General features: G+C 35.0%; 1 protein-coding gene across 7 annotated transcripts in view; it reads left to right on the top strand.

Moving 5' to 3' along the window:
• The window catches only part of AZIN1 (antizyme inhibitor 1), a 27,916-nt gene extending 17,258 nt beyond the window's left edge, over positions 1-10,658 (top strand). For 4 of the 7 annotated variants that reach the window (XM_039853859.1, XM_039853860.1, XM_039853863.1 and 1 more), the window contains 9 exons: positions 673-846; positions 1,337-1,509; positions 3,038-3,172; positions 4,354-4,435; positions 4,804-4,878; positions 5,458-5,620; positions 7,505-7,620; positions 7,948-8,162; positions 8,362-10,658. In XM_039853859.1, coding sequence (XP_039709793.1) covers positions 673-846; positions 1,337-1,509; positions 3,038-3,172; positions 4,354-4,435; positions 4,804-4,878; positions 5,458-5,620; positions 7,505-7,620; positions 7,948-8,162; positions 8,362-8,473 — 1,245 coding nt within the window. In that variant the 3' untranslated portion in view covers positions 8,474-10,658. Of the gene's footprint in view, positions 1-672; positions 847-1,336; positions 1,510-2,885; positions 3,173-4,353; positions 4,436-4,803; positions 4,879-5,457; positions 5,621-7,504; positions 7,621-7,947; positions 8,163-8,361 lie in introns of those variants that run through there. The other 3 variants (XM_039853865.1, XM_039853864.1, XM_039853866.1) reach the window with 2 other exon arrangements.
• The last annotated feature ends 3,701 nt before the right edge of the window (positions 10,659-14,359 follow it).

The raw sequence follows: 14,359 nt of genomic DNA on the forward strand, positions 1-14,359 counted from the left end.
CACAACTTTGAAATAATTGCAGATCTCTTCCAAATTTCTAATTAAAATCAGTTTTTTTGTTTGTTTGTTTTTACTTTTGAGGGAAGAGTATTTTTATTCAGGTTTATCAGATATTTTGTGTACTTGTATATTTTTAAATTTAATTTTGCTAATTCTGCACACAACTTTGTCTCCTTAAAAATGGATGCCCAGTGTAATTGTTCCCTTGTTTTACCATCTCGTCATTAGGTGCAACTTATAATGGAGATATATAGCTTGTTTTGTTTAGCATTCCTGATTCTACTCACTGTATTGGGATACTAAATGCTGAACTGCCAGAGTAAGCTTATTTTTTTAAACAGTAGCAGAAAGCATGGAAGAAAATAGGTGATCTCCTTTCCCTCTACTCTGAAAAGTAAAATTGAGGCAATAGTCATTGTAATATTTTTAAAAATCAAAGTACAGACTATTATATACGCCAGTATAGCACAGCCAAAAGTCAAGTTTAAAAAGAACAGATGCGTTTAGCTTTTCCTTTGTTGTTTGCTCAACCATATGCCTTAAATATGTTAGTGTATGTAAATGTATATATGTTGGCTCATTTGTGGAGGAAAAAGGACATTCTTTACTAATTAATGGTACTCTATTATTAATAGTTCTGATTGTTTCTCTTTTTTTTCATAACCATAATAGACAGGGAAAAATGCATTTTTCGTGGGAGATCTTGGAAAGATTGTGAAGAAACACAGTCAGTGGCAGAACGTAGTGGCTCAGATAAAGCCATTCTACACGGTAAAGTGCAACTCCACTCCAGCTGTACTTGAGATTTTGGCAGCTCTTGGAACTGGATTTGCTTGTTCCAGTAAAGTAAGTAGTATTTTTTGTTTCATTATTTTATCACTAAACAAACATTTTAAAATTCACTTTAACTTTTAATTACCCACAGCAATAGGAGAAAAACTGCAAGGAAGTTTGAATTTTGGGTGGTTTTTTAAACTCTTGTTTAAATTTGCAGCCTAATGGAAATTTACACACTTTTCAAGTGCACCTATGAAAGGAAGGTTTCCGTAAGATCAATCAGAAGTTTTTTATTTCTTCTTAGGCTAGAGCTAGCTAGATCAAGTTACTGATGACAAACAAAATAATCTAAAGTGTGAAATTTCTCTGATGGTAATTATACCTTTTTAAAGGTTTTTAACACAGTAATATAGTAAGCGTTACCAGAATATGAACTGTGTTAAATCCTAATTTAACCTCATGTAATTTGAATTTAACTGAAATTAGAGGTAATTATTGAATGAAAAGTAACAGAAATTTTTGACTTTTAGATGACACTGTTTAAAATCTGTATTTACAGACTGAAATGGCTTTAGTACAAGAATTGGGTGTATCTCCAGAAAACATCATTTACATAAGTCCTTGCAAGCAAGTGTCTCAGATAAAGTATGCAGCAAAAGTTGGAGTGAACATCATGACATGTGATAGTGAAGTTGAATTGAAGAAAATTGCACGTAATCACCCAAATGCCAAGTAAGTGTAAAACTAAGTAACTGGGAATATTATCTTGCTTGCTTAGGGTTTGAGTTTGTCTTTAGCCTGGGGAGAGGGGAGGCACTTATATAGAGCTGTGATGTGTATTGTAATTTATTTAAAGCCTCTATATGGAAAATACTAATAGCATTTTATTGGCCACCTACTCCTGACCATCATGTGGAATTGGGATGAGATAAGGGCAGTTTAGGGTATAAATTTATAATCTTTAAATCAAAGGTGATGATGTGTTTGATGGGATAATTAGGGCCACTGCTGTATTTTTTTCATAACCACATTAATCCTGCTAGTTATTTGTCCTGTTGGGAACAGGATTTATTTTGGCCAGCTTTTTTTTCCTGGTTAGCTGAGGATTTAAAATCTGCCCTTGGCCATAAAGTTCTTGAAAGGTGATTGGTCCTTAGTGAATCAAGGGGTTTCTTTAAGGCCCAGAATTCTCTTTGAACAGGAAGTGTAATTTTTTTTACTTGTTCCTGCATCCATTCCCAAGATTTTTTTTAGTTAAAAAGTTTACTCTTTAAAAGCAGATTTTAAGGCAAAATGAATGTCATGAACTGCTATGTCAAGAAGACTTTAGAATATATACTTAAAGTCTGTTAGCTCAAAATTGTTTGCTTTCTTTGAGTTATATCTGAAAAACGTATATCATATCCACATTTTCCTTGTATGTAATTTTCTTACTGACTTTACTGGCATTCTTAAAAATTAACTCTGATAGGATCGATTACCCTGAAAACCTTTGTTTGGATATAGGGCTTTTTCAGAAAATTCTAGAGAAATACTTGTCTCTGTAAAAAAAAAAAAAACTTTCTCTTCTATGACAAGCCCTGATTTAGAATTTTTACTGTTAAATTGTAAACTGAACGTTATATTCTTGATAGAGTTGATTGTACCCATACGTAGAATAATTTTGCTTTCATCACACTTGCCCCCTCTGATCATCAGTAATTCATCAGGATTTCTTTGGGAAAACCATTTTTACAAACAGCATTTTTATATTTACAGTTTTTGGTGGTTTGTAATTACTTGAAGATTTGTTAAATATGTGGTTAATAGGAGGAATATTCAGAATAAGTGGGTGGAAGTTCAGCTAGAACAATTTGGGAAATTTCAAACATTTAAGGCCCTGATGCTTTTTTTTTGAAAGACAATGATGGCATTGCTATTCAATTTAGTCTTTCTAGGTGGATTTATAGACTGATGGACTTCATTTGAAAGTAATGTCGTCTTTCATTACAGAGCCCTACCGACTCTTGCTGCTACAACAGAGTCATAACTTCCTGCATTTTTTCCAAATTCCCATCCTTGTAAGCGTCATGCTTTAGGCCCTAATTGCTAGTTTTTTCTCTATACAGGATTGTTTTTCATTAGGTTCGCTTGATTCATCCGTCGCTGGATTTGGGAGCTCTGGCAACATATTCAACACACTTCCTACAACCTTCAGGCTTCACATGTGCTGATGATGATGTAAACCAACTCTGCCCCAATCATCTTCCCCTTCTCTTAGGGTCTTACTACATATTGCAACAGAAGATAATATTGGAGGTGAAGAGGGTAACATGAAGTTTGGCACTACCCTGAAGAACTGTAGGCATGTCTTGGAATGTGCTAAGGAACTTGATGTCCAAATTATTGGGGTTAAGTGAGTATTTGTTTTAAACTTCATTTTATGGTGACAATCTTTCTGATTGTTCATTTAAGACTTCATTTGTATTCCCTCTAATAGTTCAACTTTCAGTTTAATATATATATATATTTTTTCTTAGTTTAGGGAAAACTAAATACATTTTTATCCTTCAAACTGTTTTATACCTGTATGTCCCCATCCCCTGTTAAAGAGGTAAAATTTCAGTTGAGTTAGTCATTTATGTCACCTTTTAAATTGAATGTAGGGGATTTATTAGAATTCCAACGAATACCAAAATGGCTTTCAGCTTTAAGTTGTAGATAGCATTTCATTTTTTTTCCCCTATCCTTAAGACTTTCACCTTTTTTATCCCTCAGGGGCACTTCAGTAAATTAGTAGACTAATTTTATCCTCAGTTTTACATGTGAGGAAACTGAGACCTAGAGAGAGTTAATGTTTTGATCATAGTCTGAGCTCCAGATTTTCTGAGTTGCCAGTCCATTGCTAGTCTCACTATAGTACAAGATCTTGCTTTTTAAATTGTTTGTCAAAATGGATGAAGACTCAACACTGTTAAGTCTTACGTGACAATATAGACATATATTTGAGAGTTTTCATATTTCTATTTCATAAGTTCTATTTTTTAAGTTAACAGAGAAAATTGGGTGTATACTATGAATTTTAACAGATTTGTGTGACCACTTCCACAAACAGTACAGAATCATATTTCAATTAAATTTAAGTATTTTCTGAATCTTTATTACTTAAGTAATATTGATAAGTATCAGTAATAGCCGGATTAATGTTCATTTGTATTTATTTCACAGACCCTTTTTAATATTTTGTCACAAATCATACATTTAAATAAAAGATTTATAACCCAGTTTTATTGGTGGTGCTTGTTACTTTACCATGTATACATAAAAGCACTCCTCCCATCTGATAACCATGAATCATGACCGATAACTCATTGTTAAAAAATTGTTTGTAAACTTACAATATTTTCCAAACACTGCTTTTTCTAGAAAGGCAGGTTTTGTAAGTTGGTGATTAGAGGCTAGTGCTTCTAATACTTTATTTGGTGGAGTTAAGACAAACACTTAACCATGTCAATATGTTGACCAACAATTGAAAGGAATTACAGGAAGGGCCTCTAAAACTGGCTGCTTTAAATTTATTCCTCTTATTTCTTTCAGATTTCATATTTCAAGTGCTTGCAAAGAGTCTCAAGTATATGTACATGCTCTCTCTGATGCTCGATGTGTGTTTGACATGGCTGTAAGTTTTTTCCTTAAATTGTTTTGATACTTAAAGCTGGGATGTTACAATTCAGTGTTTTTCTACCTCTGAAGTATTTTCATACTTATGACACAAATTTTTTATAATATAAGCAGAGGTCTATATAGTCACAATTTATAAGCAGATAAAGGAATGGAATAGTAATTTACTTGTCTGCAAGATAGTACAGACAATATCAGGAAGCTAATATATATAACATTGAATTAATCAGTTTCCGTTAGAAACCAAAAAACTTTGTACTAAAGGTCAGAACAGATATTTACTTCTCTGGGAGAGGGATTTTGAAATGTCCTTGTATCCATTACAGTTTGGAAAAGCACTGAAAAGTTTTTTTTTTTCTTCTCTAGGGAGAATTTGGCTTCACAATGAACATGTTAGACATTGGTGGAGGCTTTACAGGAACTGAATTTCAATTGGAAGAGGTAAACTTTGTTCAGTGGATGGACATTTTGGAGTAATCTCTTATTATTTGCCAGTTAAGTGGTGGATGGGTAGATTAGGGTTTTTACAGTAGCAAGAACTAAAAGCCTGTCATATCTGTTTAAAATTCTAAGGAAACATAAGACTTAACTTTGAAAAGTTTAATAAAATTTTTGAATCCTGTAGCATAATTTTATCACAGAAAGTTTCTATTCAGTTGTGTTGTGCATTCAGGGAGTGTTTTTCATAACCTGGACAGCTTAAGCTGTTTTGTCCAGATACATATCACTCTTTACCTTCCTGCCCTCCTTCCACATTCTCTAATCTAGAAACTGATTTGAAATTTGGTCCACTGATGTTAGTGATAGAGACAGAAGCATGCTTTAAATAATCACCAGTAGGTATTAGCCATAGGTGTTACAGTTTTCTTTTTTTAATTAATGCCATCGGATAATACCAGATAAACTTTGATGACTTGAAAGCCTATTTGCTTGCAGATACCTGTTAAATAACAAAGTTCAATGGTCTGTAGTTTGAATTATCCAATATTGAAACCATAATGTGGGATTTTAAATCCATAGGTTAATCATGTTATCAGCCCTTTGTTGGATGTCTACTTTCCTGAAGGATCTGGCATTAAGATAATTTCAGAACCTGGAAGTTATTATGTGTCTTCTGCATTTACACTTGCAGTTAATATCATTGCAAAGAAAGTTGTTGAAAATGATAAATTTTCCTCTGGAGGTAAGTTACAAAGTTTATAATTTCTGTTAATAGATAATTCCAATTATTTTGAAGATGAACTTATCAGATACCAAAGTGTAAATATACTAGAGCAGCGGTCTCCAACTTTTTTGGCACCAGGGACCAGTGCTCCTATGAGAATCTAACACCTCATGATTTGAAGTGGAGCTGAGTCGGTGATGCTAGTGCTGGGGAGTGGCTGCAAATACAGACGAAGCTATACTCACTCACCTGTTGCTCACCTGCTCTGGGGCCCTGTTCCTAACAAGCCACAGACTGGTGCTCATCCACGCCCAAGGGGTTGGTGACCCTACAGGACATTTTATGGATTATGAAGCTAGCTGTACATGGTCTTTAGCCAGGTATAGGTAGCTAGGGAGCTTTCAAAATGCCCTAGCCAAGGTCCTACTCCATAAGACTTCCTCAATCCAACATTCTTGGTGCTGATGTTTAGATATGCATATTTAGATGCACTTGCCCCAGGTGATTGATTCTTGTAACTGTTAAGAACCAGTGTTTTCGGGTGATGTCTCTATTGTGTTCCTTTTAGTCAGATGAGTCACAGGGAGAATCTGCCAAATACTTTCTTACATAACAAGGGCCAGCAGGGATCTTTAATCTCTCTAGTCAAACCAACAAAAAAGCACTGGACAGTCTATAAGAATAACTTTTTAAATAAAAAATGTATGTAGCACTGTGCTCTTCTACATTAAGAAGACTTCTATAGCTTTTTCCTCAATTGAGCAATTTTTTTTTAACTTTTGAGTTTTTTAATTTCTTAAACATCTGTATGTCAAAAACATGCCCACAGGGTACATTCTGTTTTTATCCCTTTTCATATTGCAACTCCCTTTCCCAACAGTGAGAAATCTAGCTCCCATTATCTCACACACACACTTAAGTTTAGAGAATACACAGTGTTTTCAGAATAGCTACCTCATACCACTGCAAAAAAGCAAGTCATTTAACTAGATTCAGTATCTGTTTAAGGGGTATTTTTTACATAAGTTTATATAGAATGAGCACAACTTAAGTATATATGTAATTTGACAAGTTAAGGCTTACAATAGCATCCCTGTCAAAATATAATTTTCATATATTAGAATTTTTTCTCAATTTTGTTCCCTCACCAGATACTCTTCTGATTGTTTTTCCACCATAGATTAGTTTGAGCTGTCCTTGAACTTCATATAAATGGAATCATATAATGTATATTATTTTGTTTAAAGACATCAGTGTAATATCTGAACCATTTCGTTTCATGTTGCTGATGTTCTGTATGAATATACAGTTTATCCATTTTCTTACTAATGAATATTTTCCAGTTTTGGGGTATTATGAATAAACTATTAGCATTCTTGTTTAAAGTCTTATGGATAGACACTTTTTTTTTCTTTTAGGGAAATGACTAAGAATAGAATTTCTGGGTTATAGAGTAGATGTTTTAAAAGATTTCAAAATGGTGATACCATTTTAACCTCCCACTGACGGTATATATGTGCAGGTTCTGGTTGTGCCCCACCTTCACTGATTTTTTTGTCTTGTCAGTCTTTTATCTGTTCAGTAGGTGTGGTGGTGGTGGTAGCTCATTGTAGATTTAATTTGCATTTATCTGGTGACCGAGGAAATAGAGCACCTTTTTCATGTGTTCATTGGTTATATTCCTTTGTAAAGTGTGTTTTTTTAAAGGCTATTTTGTTGAAAGTATGTCAGTATATATGTGTGGTTTTTTGTTTAAATATTTTGAGATGTGAAAACTAAGAATCAGTCAATAAATATTCAATGTATTTGATAATGTTTTCGTGTAATAACTATATTAGACATTTTATTATAAATCCACTTTCATTTTTCTTGTTTTTTGTTTCGTTTTGTTTGTTTTTTCAGTAGAAAAAACCGGAAGTGATGAACCAGCCTTCGTGTATTATATGAATGATGGTGTTTATGGTTCTTTTGCAAGTAAACTGTCTGAGGACTTAAATACCATTCCAGAGGTTCACAAGGCAAGTTTTATTATAAATAATACCAAAACTGCTCTTGGCAGTTTATAAACTGAGATGTTATTTTTAAGATGCATCCCAATTTTCGGAGAAATGTTTTAAGATGGAGAATATTGCCCTCTAATGAGGATTGCATTCCTCTGGCTTTGGTCTGATCCCTTTGTTGCCATAGAAGGCGTTAAGGAGCACCACTGCCCCTGGCTATAGACCTGCCTTCTTCGTTGGGTACATTGGCTTGGAAATAGTGAAAAATGCTCTTCTCAAATTCAGTACCTCAAATTCAGCATGAGTAAAACCTTAATCTTTAAAAAAAACTTTCCTTTCTTACAGAAATACAAGGAAGATGAGCCTCTGTTTACAAGCAGCCTTTGGGGTCCATCCTGTGATGAGCTTGATCAAATTGTGGAAAACTGTCTTCTTCCTGAGCTGAATGTGGGAGATTGGCTTATTTTTGATAACATGGGAGCAGATTCTTTCCATGAACCATCTGCTTTTAATGATTTTCAGAGGCCAGCTATTTATTACATGATGTCATTCAATGATTGGTAAGGTGATTGTTTTTATTTTAAAGCAAATTGGAAATTCGAGGTGACAGAATGTTTACTAATTTTAATTTGTAACAGATTCATAACTTGCAAGTAATAGCAAAATGTTCATCTTTTAAGTGTTATTTCATTGTCCATATTTTACGTGGTTGTGTAGCCTTTGTGCTTAAATTCAGAATTGTGCATTTTTTTAATGTAGGTATGAGATGCAAGATGCTGGAATTACTTCAGACACAATGATGAAGAACTTCTTCTTTGTGCCTTCTTGCATTCAGCTGAGCCAAGAAGACAGCTTTTCCACCGAAGCTTAAACAGGCATTAACGCTTCTTTAGATCTGAAGTTGCAGGTTAAGCTTGTCTGGTCTGCATTCCAGTGTGGAAAAAATTCAAACAACCTTATTCTGTTTAATTCTCTCGGAAACAAACTATTAGTAATAGCTATTTGGGACCAGACAAAAATCAGCTTTCATCTATAATTCATTGGGGAATAATTGGGAGATTTAGATATAATGTATCCAGATTTAAACACAGTTTGTCCCACCCCTTAAGCTTTTAAAATAAAATATGCAACAAAATGGATGACTTAGTGGAGATGGAAGCCCATTAATTGGGTTCCCCATTAAATCGTTTACATACAAGTACACAGTTTTTATACTAAGGATTCATGTTTAAAAGTCTTGTAAAAAGTTAATGTCTTTCACCCAGATATATCAGATGTCAGTGGAAGACCAGTGTGACTTCATTAGATACGTTTAGTGTATTTAGAATGTGTAAATTTGTGCTTTGAACTGTAGTTTAATAAATGTAAAATTGCATCATAGTATTTGTTGTATTTGACCTAATGTAACCCTTGTATGATTGCAATAAAATTTTGTGTAGATTTTACTGTTTTTCAGGCTAAAACTTTGGGAAAGGGGCTAGCTAGCAAAGGTAGTTTTGAAATAGATGTGTATATGAACTGTTTTGAAGGCTATTTTCTTTTATAGCCCACTTAAGTTTAGTTTGGCTCAGTACATTTTTCAGTTATTTAATTAGTAATTTAAATAAGATGTTTGGTAAATCATTGTGAAGTTCAGATGCATCATGGAGAGTTGATGTGCAGTAAGCATGATGTTTAACAATTTTAACACCAAAAATGTTAATCCTGCATAAACCAATTGTAATAATAGGTGTTTCTGTATAGATAGAATGCATAGAGTAACTTAGTCTTTAAATCAAAAATCTTTCAGCTGAAATGGAAGATTCTGTTAAACACTTTGAATAAGCCCAGGGGGAGGGAATAAAAATTGCAGAAAACTCTGTAGCGCACTAAAACTTAGAGAAGGGCTACATCTATATCCAGAAACCTGATGCTCTTTTGCACGGAATATTTAAATTCAGAATTGTGAGGGGTGGAGGTGAAGTGAAGCACACCTATTTTCAATTACAATGATTTCAAACTTTAAGGGTTTGTTTTGTTATTTAGCTACTTGCTTAGTTTTTTATTATTTCCCATTTGTTCAGCTTAGTGTAACTACTATTAATTTTCATACTAAAATTTTATGGTGATTGGGGGGAAGGGAATTAGCGTCACTAACCTGACAGTTGTTGCCAGGAATTTGCGTTGTTCACTGCTAGTGTATTAGTAATCCTAGAACTCAGAATCACAATAGTAATAAAATAACAGGGGTCATTTTTTCCTAACTTACTCTATGTTCAGATGTGGAATTTCTGTCTCCCAAGAGGAAATGTGACTTCACTTTGGTGCCAATGGACAGAAAATTCTACCTGTGCTACATAGGAGAAGTTTGGAATGCACTTAATAGCTGGTTTTCACACCTCGATTTCAAGGTGTAAAGAAATTGATCAGATCATGAATCTCTTAATAAATTCAATCTCTTAAACCAGTAGGTGCTTAATATTTTTTGATTTGATTAATGCCCATTTGAATTTTATGGGTTCTACTGATAAAACAAATTTAGAACCCCAATCCATTATCATCTTATACCTTGGACTTCCCCAAGGTATGTAATATGGGGTTTTATGCAAAATTCCAAGCTACCATGTAACCTTTTTTAACTGTAACGAGGAGGAATTGTTCCCAACCTTCTTTACATGTTGTGCTTTGTGGTCCAGAAATGCCAAATCTTTTAAAAGATGGTACAGTTTTGAGCTTCGTGGCATGTCAGTTTTGCCGTATCCATAGGGGACTGTTATGTATAACAGCTCAGAGTTGCAAAATCAATGTGAATGATATGGTAACTTTAAGAAATGTCTGTATTGTATTTGAAGACTGTTTGCCATAAACCTGGAGTTTGAACTTAATGTATTTCAATTTGGTATGCTAAAAAAAGTACTGAATTAATGTAACAATCTTTTTTAATTTACAATATTGTAATCTCGGTTCAGAATTTAACTGAAAACACAAAACCCAAATGATTTCTATATAGTAAATTGAACTGTAAAGGTAACTTGTGTGTGATTCTGAATACACAGATAAAATGTTTTTATTTCTCATGTTTTATTTTGATGGCTTCTGTCATGAAAGATTTGAAATTTTACATGTCAGCTTTGTGTATATTAGCTTACAAGCATTCTTTCAGAATCTCGCTTTATTGCAGTACAACAAATTGAATCTAGTAAAATGATATCGGGCATTATTACATAGGGAACAATGAAGGTTTTGATAAAGTCCAATGTATACTATATATGAGCACTAAGAAGTTTCTAGGGCCACATTTTCTAGACATTTCACCAGCCCCCTAACAATTTTAAACTTAGACTAGATATTCCAAGTAAATATACTGATACCATTCAGTGCAAATGTTGGGTTGAAAAAGCCACAGCTGTGTATGCTCTTTGTCTTTTGTAGGGGAATTATTTTATTTTCTCATGATAGTTGTTAGCGACTTGACCAATGTTCTGAAGAATGCTTGCTTAATTGGCTTCAAAGTATAAAATCAGAAAAATAAGTCTTCCACATTCAAGTTACGAATAAATCCAACAAATATTTTAATTTCTGTCTCGTCCATCCTGAAGGTAGAAGTATGGTGTACAGTATTCTCAGGTGCAGGCTTGCTTAGAATAAACCTGGCCTTAGGAGTAGGAAAACCTGAAAAGTAGCAGTTCCTACTCTTACAGGTGCTGCATAGTTTTTTCATTTGCTTACTATGGATTGTGGGTGCTACATGTATCTTATAGAACATATCTTCACCCAGAAAAGAGTATAGATAGGGGAACACGAAGTCACTCCAAGCTAAAGGCACTCTGACTCAGTATTATACAGTTGAATTTGGTTTTATCTATCAGAAATGAACTGGGTAAACTAATTACAGTGAATAGAAGGCTTAATCTACCTAACGTGCTCATTTTGTATGTTGTCTCAAACTTGTGCTTAAAAAGCAATTCTATTCAAATCCTGATGCTGCCATACTGCTACTGCTGCCTGTCAACACCCTTTGCAGTCGATGGATTGGTGAGAAGATTATGAAATTAGTGGGTCAATTACGGGAAATGGTAAAGTTAAGAATCTGCAATTGACAGATAAAGTGATTGTGCATTGGCAGAAAAAAGGGTTGCTTTAGAGTGCAAAAGATGATCTTGCAGTAAGTTAGCAGAAGCTTACTCTGATTAAATGTAGTCCCAGTTAACAGGTCTTCCTAAACAGTGGTGCCAGACTTCATCTATTGTATGTCTGTGCCTACAACTTTGTCACTGCTCGGTTTTTTTTTTAGAAGTGCAGAGGAGGGGACACTTGGCTGAAGTTTAGGAATTTTCTCTCGATCCCCCACCCCCTTTTTTTTGTTTCTCAAATTGCTCTACTTTCCAGGAGATTTTCAGCTCCATATTCCAAGTATATTTAAATTTAGTTTCCAAGCTTCAGGTGCAGTATCATCTCTGAGAATAGTAGCGTTGTGGTCATTGCCCCACCTCACATCCCTGCCCCCAGTTCTAGATAGTCTGTTTTCTCCAAGTTGAACTTTACTGATTTTGAATTGGTCTGTGTCTTTCATGGCTAGAGATATTCCTCCGGTATCTGACAACCCTGGTGTCTGAGTTGGGCTGAAAAGATAAGGCTGTGAGTTTAGTTTGTCAGCTGACACAATGTGGTCTGCCCTGGCGGAGAGTTAACTCTCATGTCATTTTGAAGTCTGAAGTGTCTCTGGTGATTCTCCCCTGCCTGAGGGCTAGGGCTGATGGGCCATCTGCCAGTGTTCTAGAGCCCAAGTGGGGTCAGAAGGTTGGGTGTCTGTATACAGTATACATATACATTAGGACAGCCATGCCCTCAGTGGTGCCTGGTGTCCACCATTCCAGAGACTCATCTATCCTTTAGAAAACGAATCTCCGGTCTTGCCAAATGAGAAAAGGCTTTTGGCCAGCTGTGCAGCCTAAGAGAAGGGATCCTTAGACTTGCAAGCAATCTTTGCCAGAGTTCAGGGCTGGCCAATTCCTACACCGTTTAGAATTTGAGCTCTTTGTTCTCACTGCGTGCTTGGGATTCCGGTTCCTCCAACTGCTAAATAATTTACTAATCTGTCCATTTTCCAGCTTCCATTTTTTTTTTTAGCTCCTGACCTCTCCATCATTGTGAGTTTTTGCCCTTAATAAATTTTCTTTTGGCTCAGGAAGAAACAAGAATAAACATGTTTCCAATCCACCATTGTTACTGTGCCTCAATATGTACCATATGAATAAACTGGTGTCAAATTAAGAGGCCTTTTAGATTTGGGGAGACAAAACTATTTCTTATCTGCTTCATGGAACCTAATTTGGAAAGACTTAAAAGGTATTCTGGTATCCAAAATAGAAAAGGTGAAAGTTTTTGCATGAGGTTACGGAAATAGTGTATGACAGCATTTTAACATTTGATTTGAATCTTGTGGGTTGTTGATACACCTATACCAACAATCTTTTAGTATAGTGACAGGAATGGTTTTTAATTTGTGCATTTATCTAACATTGTTGAGTAGGATGCTTATAAGTTGTAACTTATGCAATTAATACCCTGAGTTTTCGTTACTCCAAGCCAGTCTTACTGCGCTTTCTTTGTATGTTTTAGTGCTCAGTAATGTCCCTCAGCATTAGCTACTCGTGACTTAAACCTACCCTCTTAAGATACTCTCCCTTGCTGTTAAGTTCTCAGAAATAAAGGAAGTGGAGAGCATTTTCAGAGTTCGGTTTCCTCTTCTAATTCAACAAGAATGTGAACAACACAAAGAGCTTGCAAGGAGAGGAAAGAGAACTTCAGTGGTTCCCAAAAGGCATTTAAAAAATGTTTCTTAAGAATGGGTTTAGCTAGTATACCTTCCTGTTGTCCCAGTAAGAACTGGGTTTAGAGTAAACTCTAGTGGAAAGGTTGGGGAAGGGCATAAGAACATAAGAAGTTCACACAGAAGGAAAATTTTACTTCCCAGTTGGCATGATGCTACTGCCTTCTCCATTTTAAGTACAATCAGTTTCGCTATAACTTGATCTGCTTTTCTGAAAGTCATTGCACTATGAAATTGCACAATGAGCTGATGGGAAAATGGAGTTCAGAGCAAAACACTCAAAACAGTACATTGCAATGTTGATATAACAGTACAGTATTACACGTTAAATGCATAAATACTACAGTCACTGTAGCACTTTACCTTGTGGAGGTGAAAGGATTGCAGCTTGTGAGTTCCTGTGAAGTGGGAAAGAGCGTTATCTGAAATGGAAAGTTGAAACATTGGTTGTGGATGGGCGTGGCTCACAACTAGCTGAACTGAGTAATGTGCATTTTGTGTATTTCTAAACAACTTGATTCAACTGGGTGCAGCTTTCTGCTTTCACTAGTGTTTCTATAAGACAAATATATTAGGAGCCATGAAGTTTGTTAACGTTGATTCCTTATTAACCAATCACCTTGGAACAAAGTGGTTTCATAAAGTAGAGCTGACTTATCCTGTTGGGAGTAAGGTTAAAGAGTATCAATAAAGGATTGCACTCACACTAACAGCAACTCCACTCTTGAATGACAGCAGTTTGATGGAACTAGAGCAAAGAAAAGCAAAATCATAGGTCGTAGACACTGGAACTAAAAGCCTAGCCTTAAGCCCTTTAGTCAAGGGACCAGTATCCCAGCCTCATGACACTGTTATATGCCACAGAAATAAGGAGCTGTAAGAGTCTTAGAGATTTTCTTACCTAATTTCTTTGTTTAAGGTGAAATGGAGATCCAGATAGGTTAA

The sequence above is a fragment of the Pteropus medius genome, unplaced genomic scaffold (assembly GCF_902729225.1).
Source record: "Pteropus medius unplaced genomic scaffold, Ma_sr-lr_union100, whole genome shotgun sequence".
Lineage (NCBI taxonomy): Eukaryota > Metazoa > Chordata > Mammalia > Chiroptera > Pteropodidae > Pteropus > Pteropus medius.